General features: G+C 40.6%; 1 protein-coding gene across 2 annotated transcripts in view; it reads left to right on the plus strand.

Moving 5' to 3' along the window:
* The window catches only part of METTL16 (methyltransferase 16, N6-methyladenosine), an 81263-nt gene that overhangs the window by 53090 nt on the left and 11718 nt on the right, over nucleotides 1-16455 (plus strand). For both annotated transcript variants that reach the window (XM_015081389.3, XM_027034676.2), the window contains exons 7-9: nucleotides 5444-5513; nucleotides 6588-6677; nucleotides 16250-16423. In XM_015081389.3, coding sequence (XP_014936875.1) covers nucleotides 5444-5513; nucleotides 6588-6677; nucleotides 16250-16423 — 334 coding nt within the window. The remainder of the gene's footprint in view (nucleotides 1-5443; nucleotides 5514-6587; nucleotides 6678-16249; nucleotides 16424-16455) is intronic.

Below are 16455 nucleotides of genomic sequence, written 5' to 3' on the forward strand. Positions count from 1 at the left end.
GCTTAATTGACTAAGCCACCCAGGTGCCCATGGTATTATTTTTAACAAACTGTTACCTGTGGCTTAATTAAGAATTTTAAAAGTTTTAGGGTATCTGGATGGCTCAGTCGGTTAAGCGTCTAACTCTTGATTTTGGCTCAAGTCATGATCTCACAGTTTGTGGAATCAAGCCCTACTTCGGGCTCTATGCAGACAGTGTGGAGCCTGCTTGAGATTCTCCCTCCCTGTCTCTGCCCCTCCCCTGCTTGTGTGTGCTCGCTATAAATAAATAAATAAACAAACAAAAAATTTTAGAAAAAGAATTTTAAAAGTTTTGATTTTTTTTGTTTTTTCAACTTCCACTTATTTTTTTTCTCCCTTGTTCTTCATTTTATATAGATCTGAGTTTCTGACTGATATAATTATCCTTCTTGTAAGGCCTTGCAAATGTTAAAGAGAAGTTCTCTAGAGAAGGAACTGGCAATAAATTCCCTCAATTTCTGTTTGTCTGAGAAAGTCTTATTTCACCTTCACTTTTGAAGGATAATGTTGCAGAGTACAGAATTCTAGCTAGGTTGGTGGGTTTTTTCCTCTCAACATTTTAAACATTTCACTCTACTCTCGCATGGCTCCTTTTTTTTTCTTTTCTTAAGTTTCTTTATTTATTTTGAGAGAGAGCTGGTGTGGGGAAGCAGAGAGAGAGAGGAAAGATAGAATCCCAAACAGACTCCGTGCTGTCAGTGCAGAGCCCAGTGTAGGGCTCCACCTCACAAACCTGAGAGCCCCACACTGGGCTCCATCTCACAGACTGTGAGATCATGACCTGAGCTGAAACCAGCAGTCAGATGCTTAACTGAGCCACCCAGGTGTCCCCTGCGTTGTTTCTTAAGATGAGTTTGATGTAATTCTTTCTTTGTTCCTCTATAGATAATGTGGCTTTTTCCCTTTGGCTTCTTTTAGAATTTTTTTCTTTATCTTTGGTTTTCCATATTTTGGAAATCTCATGCCTTAGTTGTAAATTGTGTGTGTGTGTGTGTGTGTGTGTTTCCTGTTCAGTGATCTCTTACCTTCCCAAATCTGTGGTTTCATGTCTGGCATTAATTTGGGGGAAATTCCTGGTTGTTAGTGTTTCAAATGATTTTTCTGTGCCTTTCTGTCTTTTCTTTTTGGAATTCCAAGTATACATATTTTACACCTTTTGTAGTTGTCCCACAGTTCCTGAATATTGTATTCTGTTTCCCTGCCCAGTGCTTTTTCTCTTTACTTTTCAGTTTTGGCAGTTTTGCTGAGCTATCCTCACACTCAGATTCTTTCTTCATCTGTGTCCAGTCTCCTGATGAGCCCATCAAAGGCATTCTTCTTTCCATTACAGAGGTTTTGACTTGTAGCATTTCTTTTTCATTTTCTTAGGATTTCCATTTCTGCTTACATTGCCCATCTGTTCTTACATGTGTCTTACATGTGTCTGTTTTATCCATTAGAGCCCTTAGTATCTTAATCATGGTTGTTTTAAATTCCTGGTCTCATAACTCCCACGTTCTTGCCATATGTGGTTCTGATGCTTGCTCTGTGTCTTCAAACTGTTTTTTGCCTTTTAGTATGTTTTGTTAGTTTTCTTAATAGAAACACATAATATACTGCGTAAAAGGAACTGCTGTAAATAGACCTTTAGTAATGTGGTGGGTGAGGTGTGGAGAGAGGGGAGATATTCTGTAGTGTGAATAGATCAGTCTTTTAGTGAGCCTGTCCCTCTGGACTGTGAACTTCACACTTGCTTCTCAGTCCCTCCTTACTCTCTTCCCCTCCATCCTGGTGGGACAGGATGGCTAGAGTAGGCTGGAGTTGGATGATGCCATTCCTGTATGTCAGTTAGGATCTGATGATACCTTAACAGGTTAAGATCTGGTTAACTAGTTTCTCTTGAGGGCAGGCCTCGTTAAGAACAGGATGCTCTAGAGGATTACTCCTTTTCCCTTTTCCCTGCTGGAAGCACAGAGCATTTTTCTCCCATATTCACTGTGAGAACCTGGTCAAGCTCTTGGATGTAAAATTGATAAAAGTTTTGGGGTCCTGATGACAGAGTCCTCCTGGGTTTTTTCTCTCTCAGACCTGTCCCTGCTGAGTCTCCAGCAATTTGTCAGCTGCAGTTCAGTTTCCCTACCTCAGCACTGATTCCCATGGAGGTTTTGCTCCGGGATTTTTGTTCTGGTGAGTTGTGATTCTTTGTATTCACCTGTTGGTTTCTCTAATTTTAGAGTCAGTGGTTTCCCCTGTGAATAGTCACTTCTGTGATGGATATAGGAAGAGTTAATTTTTTAGTTGGTTCAGCCTTTTACTTAAACAGTGTGGCAACTTCCAGCTTCTTAACATGTTGGACTAGAAACTAGAAGTCTCCCTATATATTTTTATCTGTTTATTAATCTTAACTGAGTTGTAGGAGTTCCTTATATAATGTTGAATACAAGTCTCTTATAGGATGTATTTTGCAAGTATTTCCTCCCAGTCTGTGGTCTGCCTTTTTATTTTTATAACCATGTTTTTTGAAGAGCAAGCCTTGGGTACCTTTGTTTAATCACCTGCTCATAGGGCACTCCTGGGTGGCTCAGTCAGTTAAGCATCTAACTTTAGCTTAGGTCATGATCTCGCGGTTTGTGAGTTCGAGCCCTGCATCGGGCTCTGTGCTGACAGCTTGGAGCCTGGATCTTGCTTTGGATTCTAAGTCTCCTTCTCTCTCTGCCCCTCCCCCGCTCTCTCTCTGTCTTGCAAAAATAAATAAAATGTTAAAAAAAAAAAAAGTTTTTTTAAAAATCACCTGATCATATAAGCGAGTCTGTTTCTGGACTATATTCCATTGTCTTGATCTGTATGTCTATATTTATGCCATTACCATATTGTCTTGATTATCGGAGCTTTATACTAAGTCTTGAATTCAGGTGGTGTAAGCCCTCCAGTTTTGTTCTTTTCCAAAAACAAATTGTTTTGGATATTTGAATTCTTTTCTCTTTTTTTTAAAGAAAAAACTTTTTTAAAGTTTTTTCATTTATTTACTTTGAGAGAGAGTGCATGAGCATATACCAGGGAGGGACGGAGAGGAGGGGTAGAGAATCCCAAGCAGGCTCTGCTGTCAGCACAGAGCCTGATGTAGTGCTCAATCCCATGAACCATGAGATCACAACCTGAAAACTATGATTCTCTTACTGTTTTCTAGTCTAATTAGTTATTACAGCCTGAGACCATATTTTGTATTATTCTAATCCTTTAAAAGTGTTCTAAGACTTGTGGGTCCTGGCTGGCTTAGTAAGGCTGTGGCTTTTGATCCCAGGGTTGTAAGTTTGAACCCCATGTTGCATGAAGAGATAGATTACTTAACAATAAAATCTTTTTTTACAAAAGTGTCTCCAGCCTCTCTGTACTTTTAAGATTTTCTCTTTATCTCTGATTTTCAGTAATTTAAATATTTTTTTAATATTTATTTACTTTTGAGAGAAAGAGGGAGAGAGAGCGTGTATGTGTGTGAGTAGGGGAAGGGCAGAGAGAGAGAGGGAGACATAGAATCCAAAGCAGGCTCCAGGCTCTGAGCTGTCTGCAAAGAGCCCAACTCAGGGCTCGAACTCATGAACCGTGAGATCATGACCTGAGCCAAAGTCCGTTGCTTAACAGACCGAGCCACCCAGGCTCCCCTGATTTTCAGTGATTTAATTGTGAGGTACCCTGATAGCATTTTCCTTATGTTTCTTTGTGGGGTTCATTAGACTTTGTGTGTGTAGACTTATAATTTTTTTCAATTTTGGAAAAAATTGGCCCTTTTTTCAAATATTTTTTGTCTCTTCTTCCCTTTTCTGAAATGCCACTTATGTGTATTGCTTGATACTGTCCCACAGGTCATAGGTGCTATGTGTATTTTTTTTCCCCATGTGCTTTATTTTGGGTAGTTTCTGTTGGTATGTATTCAGGTTCACAGGTCTTTTGCAGAATCTCATATGTTGTTAATCCTGTCCAGTGAAATTTTAATTCTAGGTATCATAATTTTCATGTCTAGAAGTTCCATTTGGTTGGTTTTGATATCTTCCTTTATACTCCATACTATGTCCATGTTTTGTCTTGGAGCATATTTCTAAGAGCTGTTTTAATGTCATCATCTGCTAACTTCATCATCTCTCATTTCTTGATCTGTTTCTAATAATTGATTTTTTTTTTTTTATCCTGGTTGTAAGTCATTTTCCTGCCCCCCCCCCCTTTTTTTTCCTGCCTGTTTTAATGTCTGGTCATTTTTGGTTGGATGCTACATATTGCAAATCTTATGTTTTGGGGTGCTGCATTTCATTGTGTTCCTTTAAAGAGTGTTGGATTTTGTTCTGATGTTTACTTAAGTTATCTGTGATCACTTTGGTCCTTTTGAGTCTTGCTTTTAATTTTAAGCTTCATTAGGGTAAAGATAGACTAGCCTCTAGCCCCATTACAAAGCAGCATCCTTTCTAGGACTCTACCAGATGCCCCTTTATTAACAAGGGTTTTTTGCTTTGGCCAGTAGAACTACAAACTAGTCCAGCTCTGTCTGGACTCTAGGAATTGTTCAGCTGACTGCTTTCTGGGAATTCTTTCCCTAGCCTCACAGAGTTCCACCTCACACACATGCAGATCATTATTCTGCAGAATATTCCAGGGAACTCTTCTGCAGATGGCCATAATTCTCTATGCACCTCCTTCCTTTCTTGTATTTTGCCCTTCAGATTCTTACTGTGTGGGCTTCTGAAATCCATCTCTCCCTCATTAATTCAGCAAGATTATTGGGATCTGTTTGCATGACCTTTCCCTGCATTGCTGCTTGGAAAATTTCCTTCAGGCAGTAAGCTCTGGCAATTATGGGGCTCACCTCATCCGTCTGAGATCATAGGTCTTCACTGTAGTTGTCCAATGTCTGAAAAACAATTGTTACGTATATTTTGTCAAGTTTCCTAGTTGCTTGTGATGGAAAGCATAGTAGTTAATCCTTCATAGGCTAAATTCTATTCTTTTACCTTTTAACCAGTTCACTCCATCTTCTCCCCACTCCTTCTTCTAGATTTGTATTTACTATAGAAGAAATTGACTTCATGTTCTTTTGAAACACTAATATAATATCCTTTAATTATTTGCAGGTTAAGCCATCTCAAAATACAGGTTCATGCCAGATTTTATAATTTCTGTTACAATGGTATAGGTGGTGTTTTGGAGAGGCTAAGTGGGTTTTGTTTTTTGGGTTTTTTTGGGTTTTTTTTGGTTTTTTTTTTTGCTTTGGGCTTGTTTTCATTTGTTAGGTTTGTTTTTTTCCTAAATACATGATGTATAATTTTTGCTATTGTCACTTGGAACTTAACTCAGAATTTTTTATGTCTGTTCTCATTTTGTTCACTTGAGAAATACTTAATTAAAAAATGTAACCATATGAAACAGTGTTTTACTTCTGCTTTTTTTTTCCCCCTAGGTGGTACAGCTGTATGCTGGGGAAAAAATGCAGCTTGGCTCCTCTAAAGGAAGAACTTCGCATACAAGGGGTAAGGCTTTATCATTGCTGTTCTGGTGTATCTACTTGTGATGGCAGAGTGTAGAATTTGCTTTTATACTTTAAAACTCTAAATTTGTTTTTTTGTTTGTTTATTTTTGAATTTTGTAATTCTGGGGCTAAAAGAGGCTTTTTATAAATTATTTTTATAAGGCCTTCTTTGACAATTATAACAGAGGAAAGATGGGGAAAACAGGATGAGAGCTCCCAGAAATGAAAAAAACCTGGTGCCATCTGCCACCGACGCCACATCGGATTCCTTTGTAATTACAGAAACTGAAGTCTACATAAGTTAAGGGGCTTGTTCTGGGTCACATGCCTAGTTATCAAAGGTCAGCTATAACTAGAATGGTCTTCAATCAAGTGTGGTTCCCTTTATGGTACAATCCACATGAATTCAGACCCTTGCTTCTGTTTTGAAAAGCAGGTGGCAAATTAATACTGCCCCCTGACTTCTCTCCCAGTTTATGACGTTTTGGCACAAGTAAGCATGAGCCAGGTGAGTTTTCAGAGAAGGGGGTCAGATGTGTGGTCAGTGGCAGAAACCAAGGTTCTGATTTCTGGTTTCTCTCTGACATTGTACTCATCCTGTTTTCCCTATCACACCTTTTCTTTGTTAAAATTGTAACAGCTGCAAAGTAATTTCATTTTTTTCCCATAAAATCCGATAGATAAAAGGGAGACTACATAGCTGTATCTAGCCAGGCTTTGGTGGCTCTCTTTCCTTAAAAAAGAAAGAAAAAATAACAACAACAACAACAAAAATATTTGAATCATTTACCGGTGGTTTTCTGAAGGAGCTGTGTTATTTTGGGTGTTTTGTATATTTGGACCTTCAAGCCAGAACTGTAAATTCTCTATAATGTTTTAGGAGAGGAAAACATCCACAACTTTGTTGAGAGATAATTTATTCATTGATTGTTAGATAACTGTGCATAACTGGGGATAGTAGTGTTTGTTAACTGATAAAAAGAAAAACCAACACATAATTAACATGAGGCAGGAGCCAAAAACATATTGGTAGAATGACTTCAGTTTGATGAGATGACATGTTTCTTGGTTTCAGGTTCCTAAAGTCACCTACACTGAATTCTGTCAAGGCCGGACAATGAGATGGGCTTTAGCTTGGAGTTTTTATGATGATGTTACAGTGCCCGTAAGTAGAGACTTTGTTATAGCTTTTTCAAATGCCAGCACATGGTGGGTTTCAGTAGGTCATAAATAAATCTGTACTGTCTTGTTTCCCTCAAGTTTGCCCTAGATGCTTATGTCAGAATGGGAAGTGTTACAAAATAAGGCACGGTCCTATAAGGCTGACTGGTGACCATGGAGCCTTTCTCTGTGGGTTTGGGCAGCACCGTGAATCTTGTTTAGCAAATATAAATGAATTAGAAATGCGTCTTTTGGGAATTAAAAATTTAGATCATATAACCTGTAGAAATACCTTGCAGGTATAATTATTCTGTTGGCTATTCCTTTAGAATTGAAATTGAAGTCTGTTTATTTTTCTTTATTATTGATATGCTTTCTTTCATAGGGTAGCTGTCTCTTGGGGTTATGGGTGAATACAGAAATTGCCATTTTGTGTTGCAGGCTTTTGATGTGTAACACTTAGGGATTATTCCAGTAAAGGGTTCTGTCTTAGCTTTAAGATTACCACTAGAATATTGATCAGTTTTGAAGCTGGGTATAGGTTATTATCCTAGTCTCTCTACTTTGCATATGCCTAAGCTTGAACATTTTCTGGAATAGAACGTTTTAACAAATGATTTGTTCCACAAATTTCTCTGTCCTTTGTGCTATTATATGTAAAGGAAAAATACTTCTGAAGTGGTTAGACTGAGTAATTTTTCTGGGCTGTACTGAGAGGTGATAATAGGAAAGCATCTGTTCTCACATTTCCTTCACAAGAGTGATCAGCCTTGTCACCTGGAGTCTCCTGTCTTAAGTTTATGCACACATTGCTGGGCACTGTGCCCCTTCTTCCCATAGTAATTATGGAGGCCTAGTACCTGGTCCTTCAGGTCTGTGATCCCCTATCCATACAATAGGCTTATTATGGGTGCTCCTTTCCCAAAGTCTTGATTGCTCTTGGTCTTTCAAGTCTTAAATGTTGCTGTGTCTGTGAGCCTCTTCCCCTTCTCTCCTAGGACAGAGGAGTACAGGGGACAATTTGCAGATGTTTCTGTATACATGGGCTCAGATTTAAAACTGAGCCTGTCCTCCATGTACTCTGCTACTAGGTGCGCTGCTGGGTTGAAATAAGTGTCCCAGTCAAGTTTGAATGGCCTATCCTGTGGAAGCCTATGCCTCCCTCTGTACAATGCAATATAGAGAGACTAGAGGTCAGTGTTTGAAATGTTCACTGTTTTGTTTTTGTTTAAGTTTATTTATTTTGAGAGAGAGAGAGAGAGTGTGTGTGTGTGTGTGTATGTGTGTGCGCATGAGCTGGGGAGGGGCAGAGAGAGAGGGAGAAAGAATCCCAAGCAGGCTCTGAGCTGCTCAGAGAAATCAAGAGTCAGACGCTTAACTGAGCCACCTAGGTGCCCCTGAAATGTTCACTGTTTATTATTATTTATTTTCTAATGTTTATGTTTGAGAGACAGAGAGCACATGTGTGCATGAGTGGAGGAGGGGCAGAGAGAGAGGGAGACAGAGAATTGGAAGCAGGCCCCAGGCTCTGAGCTGTCAGCACAGAGCTTGACGTGGGGCTCAAACTCACAAACTGTAAGATCATGACCTGAGCTGAAATCAGATGCTTAACCAACTGAGCCACCCAGGCGCCCCAAAATGTTCACTATTTAAAAAGATGTTTCTGGGTTTTTGTTTTTTTTTTTACTTTCCTGACAGATTATTCTTTCTGTCATTTTCTAGAATATTGGGGCTTTCACACCAAATGGTTAAAATCATTAGTAATGCCCTAGATTGTCCCTGCACAGACACTGGGTCATCCCTGTGCAGATATTAACAGTTGCAGGAAGGTGGAACTGTATCTGTTTCCAAATGATTTCTCTTTAACCTGCTTCCCACATTTGTTGGCACCACAGGTGGAAGAGCTTATAATGGGCTCTGGGCACATTCCATGCCATCTCAGAACCCAGAGTCCCCTTTGCCCTCTTGGATTAGTAGCTGTCTCAGATGAAAATATCAAAGGGCACTATGTTTCTGTGTTAGCAAAATCAGCTTATTTTGAAAAGGATCCTTCTCCCTCCCTGTCTTTTAGGCCATCCTTGAGCTCTGTTCATAGCTTCAACCATCAAAGAATGCCTTTTGCAAAGGGCCTCAGGTTCTCCCATACCAGAATACTCCTCCCACCCCACCGCTCTCCTCAACCCAAAGCTGTTAATAACATGTTCCCAAGTGTTCCACTAGGTGCACTTAAACCACTACAGGGAAAATGGCAATTTCTGATTTGCAGTAACCCAGCAACAGTTTCTTAGCACTGGTGCCCTTGATCAGCAACTGCTTTCCCAGGGGTGGTCCCAGGGCACTGGCAAGGTTTTCAGTGAGCTGTCCTCTTGGTTCTCCTTTCATCTACCTGGACCTCTTCCCACCTCTTGCATTTTGAAATGCTCACCTGGCTTTCTCCCTCTTGCTCCTGTTAGGGGTGGGTAGGTAGGAGGATGCTGCTTTCGATGAGGAGAGGAAGCCAAGGACTAGAGCTAGTTAAGTAGAAATATTGACCTACTTCCCCACCCCACCCCCACTCCTGCCTTTTTAGGGTAAATGTGCAAGTTACTATGGCAACTTCTATTTTCACTTGTCTCGGGCCCACTAACTCGTTGCTGTTGGTGCTGAATGCTAAAAAAAATTCTGATTCAAGTGCCTACACTAAGTCCATTGCTCTTAGCTGGATTTATTTTAGCAACAAAAGGATGAGTCCTGGTGTTGATAGAATTTTTGTACAATCATTCCTGACTGATGATGTATATAAGGAAGCATATTGTGAGGACTGTTCTTTACTGATTTAACAAGCCACTTAGAATGCCTCTTTGTCCCAGCTTCTCGTCTAATTGCTCAGGATGTTATTTTAGCTTTGCTTTGCTTTCAGAAGTTTAACACTTGTCAAAACAAGAAGGACAGGGGCGCCTTGGTGGCGCATTCGGTTAAGCGTCCGACTTCAGCCAGGTCACGATCTCGCGGTCCGGGAGTTCAAGCCCCGCGTCAGGCTCTGGGCTGATGGCTCAGAGCCTGGAGCCTGTTTCCGATTCTGTGTCTCCCTCGCTCTCTGCCCCTCCCCCGTTCATGCTCTGTCTCTCTCTGTCCCAAAAATAAGTAAACATTGAAAAAAAAATTAAAAAAAAAAAATTAAAAAAAAAAAAACAAAAACAAGAAGGACAAATAGTGTGGCCCCAGCAAGTTGTGCACTCTTAGTTATGACCATTGCCCTGGAATTCTGGTTAAAAAAAAAAATTATCCCTCTGCATTCAAGACATTTCTTTCCTGTCTAAGGAAGTAAAGCTAGAAGGCTTTTGGAAAGCAGATGGAGGGAAGGGGTCAAATTAATCAGGTAACCTTGTTAGTGTCACAGCTGGGGTCTCCTGACAGTGCTCTCTTTACTACTGCATAGGTTTGCAAACTGGTTCTAGATAGGTTAGGGATTCTGTGTAGGGTGCCACGGGGAGATGACAGCTGGGGCAGATGTCAGGTTGGAACTTCAGGCTTTGCTGTCATTTTAACCAGAGATGATCTGATTACCTCAATATTACTTATTGACTTTATTTCTTGAAGAGATTCTGCTATCAAATGGCTTGAAAACCAGCACTGTACCAGGCTATACAGCAGGCTGTAAAACAGATTGGATTAAGGAACTGAGCTTTTGAGCAAAATCAGAGCTAAGGACCCTTTGCTTAGTTACTTATCTTATTAAGTATGATCTTCATTGTGATAACACCAAAGAAAGAAGACACCATTTTCTATCCTTATGGTGATTAGTTTTATGGGAGGGAAACGCACACACAGCATTGCTACAGAATTATGTCTGAGTAAGTGCTGAAATGAATGGTCAGGAGTTAGGGAGCTCCTAAAATGAAAGCAGTTCCGGCTGGCTAGTCAGAGCTGACTTCATGGAGGAGTTGTTATGTGAATCATCACACATGTTATGTCATTTTATTTAAACTTAACAAGTGAAGTATTGTCCCCACTTGCTAGATGAGGAAATTGGGGGCTCTAAAAAGTCAGCCTAATCCTCAACCATGCTAACATAATTATTCATTTGTTTTGACCCACAGTTCACCACAACAGTCTCAGGATTAACATCATCAACAAAATGACTTGTGAAAATAACTATTTTGTCGTTTTTTCATTTCTTTTGTCCGTGGGGACTGTCTCGTGATAGATTTTAAAGTCATTTGGAATGTTTCCTCTTTGCGGGTTTATGCCACCAAGCCCATTCATTTCATTTCTTAGGGATTCCTTTTTGTGTGTTATTTAATTTTGTAATTGTGAAAAATACATGATCTCAAAATCAAATCTCATACACACACACACACACACACACTTAGTAATCTAGCTTGTCTTGTGTCTTTGAAACCTCACTGCTGCATGGGTCGCTATTTACACAGTTTTATAATTTATCCTTCCATTGTTTGTTTTTTTAGAGTAAGGAAATACAGATGTAGGGTTAAAACCACCCCTTCTTGGGATACCTGGTTGGCTCAGTTGGTAGAGCATGCGACTCTTGATCTTGGGTTCGTGAGTTTGAGCCCCACAGTGGGTGTAGAAATTACTTAAAAATAAAATCATTTTTTTAAAAAAAAGAGTCACATGTTCTACCTACTCAGCCAGCCAGGCACCCCAATTTCAGGACATTTTAAACAGTAACCTGTCAGATTAAGATAGCAATAGAAATGCCCACTGAACTGTTAATAGGAAAGCTGCACTCTTGGACAACAAAATATTCAGTCCACTTCATGGCAGCAGAGCTGATACACATTTAAATAAGGCATAGTTGGTGAGGTAATCTGGCTGTCCTTCCCAGCACACCTCCTGTCTGTATTCTAGTCAGGCGTCAGTGTTGGCCCCTTGGCTCTGTTTCTCCAGATAATGATAGTCTGTGCAGAATAATAGCTCACAGGCATTCTGCTGGTTTCTGGAGGACTTAGGGCAGCAGCCATTCAGAGCGCAGCAGAACAGCAAAGCCTCCACTGCAGTGGCCGAGAGCAAGAAGAGCCCTCCTTTCCCCTCAGGACCAGTCTGGAGCTTGTTCTGTCAAAACGAGGAGGCTGTGGCTACCTGCTCAGCACATCTCTAGTGAATGACTCCCTTCTTTTCCTGCAGATACTGGGGAGAACTTAATGGTTTCCTGTAGCCTGTGGCTTCTTTGACACAGTTTTTGCCTTAGCCATAGTTAACAACAGAGCTTTGGCAGCATAGCAGATGCTACATGGATTTGTGTCACGTTACACCGCATTTGAAAGTCTCTTGACTGATTGCACCACTGAGATGTAGAAATGAAAGTAAGAGTGAGGATTTAAGAAATTTATCTACAGCCCTGTTAGGTAAAGCATATTTTAAAATTTAAGAACTGTTTTTAGGGGCACCTGGGTGGCTCAGTGGGTTGGGCACCGACTTCAGCTCAGGTCGTGATCTCACGGTTTGTGAGTTTGAGCCCGCATTGGGCTCTGTGCCGACAGCTTGGAGGCTGGAGCCTGTTTCAGAATCTGTGTTCCCTCTCTCTCTCTCTCTCTGCCCCTCTCCCACTCATACTCTGTCTCTCTCTCTCTCAAAAATAAATAAACATTAAAAAAAATTTTTTTTTTTAAAAACTGTTTTTGTTCAGGGGCGCCTGGGTGGCTCAGTCAGTTAAGGTTCCGACTTTGGCTCAGGTCATGATCACAGTTCATGGGCTCGAGCCCCGTGTCGGGCTCTGTGCTGACAGCTAGGAGCCTGGAGCCTGCTTCAGATTCTGTCTCCCTCTCCTTCTGCCCATCACCCGCTCATGCTCTGTCTCTGTCTCTCAAAAATAAATAATAAACATTAAAAAAGAACTGTTTTTCTATTTATATTTTCAATCCAATGTATTCTTTTTTAAAAAATTTTTTTCTTTTACATTTATTTATTTATTTATTTATTTATTTATTTATTTATTTGAGAGACAGAGACAGAGCACAAATGGGGAGGGGCAGAGAGAGAGAAGGAGACACAGAATCCCAAGCAGGCTCCAGGCTCCAAGCTGACAGCACAGAGCCCGACGTGGGGCTCGAACTCACAAACCGTGAGCTCATGACCTGAGCCGAAGTCTCAACCCAACCCACTGAGCCACCCAGGTGCCCCTCAATCTAATGTATTCTTAAATGCTGCAACAAAATAACATTCAAGGTCCCACCCCCTGTTGATTGTTATTCATTAAATCCTTGCAATTCAAAAAATACAAAACTAGTATCCCCTATGGAGTTGACAGTTCCTCACCAAACTTCTTTCACATTGTCCTTTCAGCTGGGGAATATAGTAGTATATTTTCTAATGCAAAATCAGTTGTAAATTCACCTTCTGGTTCTTCACATTAAACTGAATAAACCATGGTAAATAAGTGATTTTGTTTTACATTTTAAAATGTTAAATTATTGATGTTATTTTGCCGCTTAAACTAGATGATGACAGTTTGAGTGTGGCACCCTTTGTTGAAAACACTTGTGATTTGAGATTATAAGCATATTTGCAATAAGTTATCTCTGTTGGGGGAAAACAGCTTCTAGTGTTGTGGCAGGGTATAAGATTACCTGCTGTTGGGGACCTGTGGGGTTGAGTTTAGTTACTAATTTCTCAAGGCCTGCTCCTGTATTTTACTCTAGCCCTGCCTGCTAAGAAATTTCAGTACAGGGGCACCTGGGTGGCTTACTCAGTTGAGCGTCCGACTTGGGCTTAGGTCATGATCTCATGGTTCACGAGTTCAAACCTCACATGGGGCTCGTTGCTGTCAGCTCACAGCCCACTTTGGATCCTCTATCCCCTCCTCCGCTTGCACACGCGCGCTCTCTCTCAAAAATAAAACATTAAAAAAAAAGAAATTTCAAGGGCACCTGGGTGCCTCAGTCAGTTGAGCAGCCAACTTTGGCTCAGGTAATGTTTTCACAGTTTGTGGGTTCAAGCCCCACATCGGGCTCTCTGCTGTCAGTGTGAAGCCAGTTTCCAGATCTTCTCTGCTCCCCTCCCTCTGCCCCTCCCCCACTCTCATTCTCTCAAAAATAATTTTTTTTTTTTAACGTTTATTTATTTTTGAGACAGAGAGAGACAAAGCATGAACAGGGGAGGGGCAGAGAGAGAGGGAGACACAGAATCTGAAACAGGCTCCAGGCTCTGAGCTGTCAGCACAGAGCCTGATGCAGGGCTCGAACTCACGGACTGTGAGATCGTGACCTGAGCCAAAGTCGGACGCCTCACCGACCGAGCCACCTAGGCGCCCCAAAAATAAACTTACAAAAAAAAAGGTAGGGGGGGATAAAAAGGAATTTCAGTACAAATAAGAGGGGGAAAGGAATGATTGCTGTAAGCCAAGCCTATGTTAGACTTTAATCATTTAAAACCCTAAGAATTTCTGGACTATAAATTATCTGTCTTTTGAGTGCCTAGTTTCTATAATAGAGTAAAACTAAAACAGTCTTGGGAGGACTGTGTATGTGTATGTGTGTATTAAAGTAATTCACTAAGAATATTCAGAAATACCAGATTTATCAGTTGGCCATTACATATGGAAAACTGGGACCAGAATGCAAGGTAAAGGAACCATATTTGAGAGGCAGAAGTTTTCATTTTCATCCTGGGGTAATAGGGTAATAAATTGTCTATTTTGTTATTTCTGATTCCCTCGGAACTTGGAAAGTGGATCCTTGATAGAGGTCTTGTTAGGTTCGGTGAGGACACATTTCTCTCCTTTAATTTCTAGAAATGATGGTGAGTCCATTCTTTCTTTTGGAGAAAGAGTATTGTAGGCCAGCTCCAGCATGACCAATCGAGAAACGGCAAAATCTTCACTTTGCTGGTTTGAATTTGTAAACACAAATGATTACCATCTCTGTCAGAAGAGATAGCAGGCACTGTCCTTTTAGCCATATTTCTGGGTGACCTTTAGTGTGCTGGGTGGGCTGTCAGGGATGCTCCTGTTACAGTGAACTGTCCATAGTAACAGCCTTGGATGCTGGGAAGTGGAATGGGGAATCTGGTTCTTCTCTCCCATTCCCCTGCTACACACCATTATCTTTCTTCCTCCACAGCTTAATCGTCATGTTTTAAACTCCTTAATGGAAAGTGTTAGGCTCTCGGTAGACTATAGAAAATATGTTTCTTAGGCTGGGTGATTGATTAATAGCAATACTACTGTGTTAATATCAATATGAATTTGTCTCATCTTGTCTGAGACATTAATTGAACAAGTTCAGACTTAGAGCTTGGAGTCCATGATTTGTTTTTCAAGAGCAGGTTCTTACTCATATATGTACCCTTTGTTTTTGGTCCTTTTCTTCTAAACTTGTTTTCTAGTGTTCTCTAATTCCGCCCCCCCCCCCCTTTTTTTAAATGTCTTGGTATAAAGGGAAAATATAGATTGTTTCTTAGAAATACGATCTAGAAGTTTTCTAGCATGGAATAAACTGGCTGTTTTGTTGTGTGCATGTGGGATGTGGAGTTGCTGATTATTCCTTACAAGGCCTCACCCAGGAAGCGGACCTGACAGTGTGTATATGCATGTGCTCTGTCACCATTGCCAGGCAGAATTGTAGTTAACGGCAGCACCACTATCGGCGACTGCTTTTTGCAGGAAAGGGGCTTTCAACCTGACTAAAGTGTTTTCTCTTTATGAGCCTTTCTCCTTATAATCTCCACCTGCTCACTTTGACCCTGACCCTTAGAATTATCTTAATTTTTTAAAGTTTTGATAAATTTTGTCAACAGGTAGAAGTCTGCCTCTTAAAGTGTTCATAATATATCTAGCCTGAACTAAGAATCATTTAAAAAATTTAGTAAATGTTTAAAGAAACAAATTTTAAATATATGTCATTTAGTTTTTAAAATGGAACTTGAGTCCCTCTAGTGGGTAGAGTACAATTCACTTTCTAAGCTTGAAATAGAAAGATGAGAGTCTTGAATTGTGTGGAACCAACTTTCAAATCCACTCTTCTCATCACCACTGGTATCTCTTCTTCCAGCAGAGAGGCAGTGCACAGCTAGCCATTGGCTTGGTCCCAACATTAGCCAAGATGCAGCAGGCCTCCTTCTCTGCCCATGTGATCCTAGTTGACCCTGGTCATGTGATCTTCAAGCCTCAACAAGTATAAAGTTGGACTACAAGTAGGCAATTTTAAACCATGCAGTTCTTATTTTTTTAATTTTAATTTTTTAAGTAAGCTTCATGCCCAGCCTGGGGCTTGAACTCACAACCCTGAGACCAAGAGTCACATGCTCTACCAACTGAGCCAGCCAGACGTCCCCATGCAGTTCTTGATAGAATAGAACACAGAGTCCCCAGGGTCCTTGAGTTGCTATGAAATAAATAATCATACAGGTGTGTGCTGGGCACAACACATAGATGAGGGACATTCAGTAATTGGAGGCTGTTATATGCTGATAGCCTGACCATAGGCAGCATGGTATGGCATGCAAAGGTCTTTGCGTTTTTTAGTGCTCTACATTTGGTAGTAGAAGTCATGGAAATGTCCCTAGCTGAGTTCATTATAATACATGAAATTTCATTAGTTGGATAACTTCTTCCCCCATGCCTTCTTTTTCTTTCAGTCACCACCCAGTAAGCGAAGAAAATTAGAGAAGTCAAGGAAACCCATCACGTTCGTGGTGTTAGAGTCTGTGATGAAAGAATTATCCCTCAAAGCATCATCTTTGGGCTCTGAGACAGTGGAAGGCATAGTAGTTGTGACAACGTGGATTGAAAAAATCCTCACCGATCTGAAGGTACTTTGTTTAAGCACATTGATGACTTCCTT

This window comes from Acinonyx jubatus, chromosome E1 (assembly GCF_027475565.1).
Source record: "Acinonyx jubatus isolate Ajub_Pintada_27869175 chromosome E1, VMU_Ajub_asm_v1.0, whole genome shotgun sequence".
Taxonomy (NCBI): Eukaryota; Metazoa; Chordata; class Mammalia; order Carnivora; family Felidae; genus Acinonyx; species Acinonyx jubatus.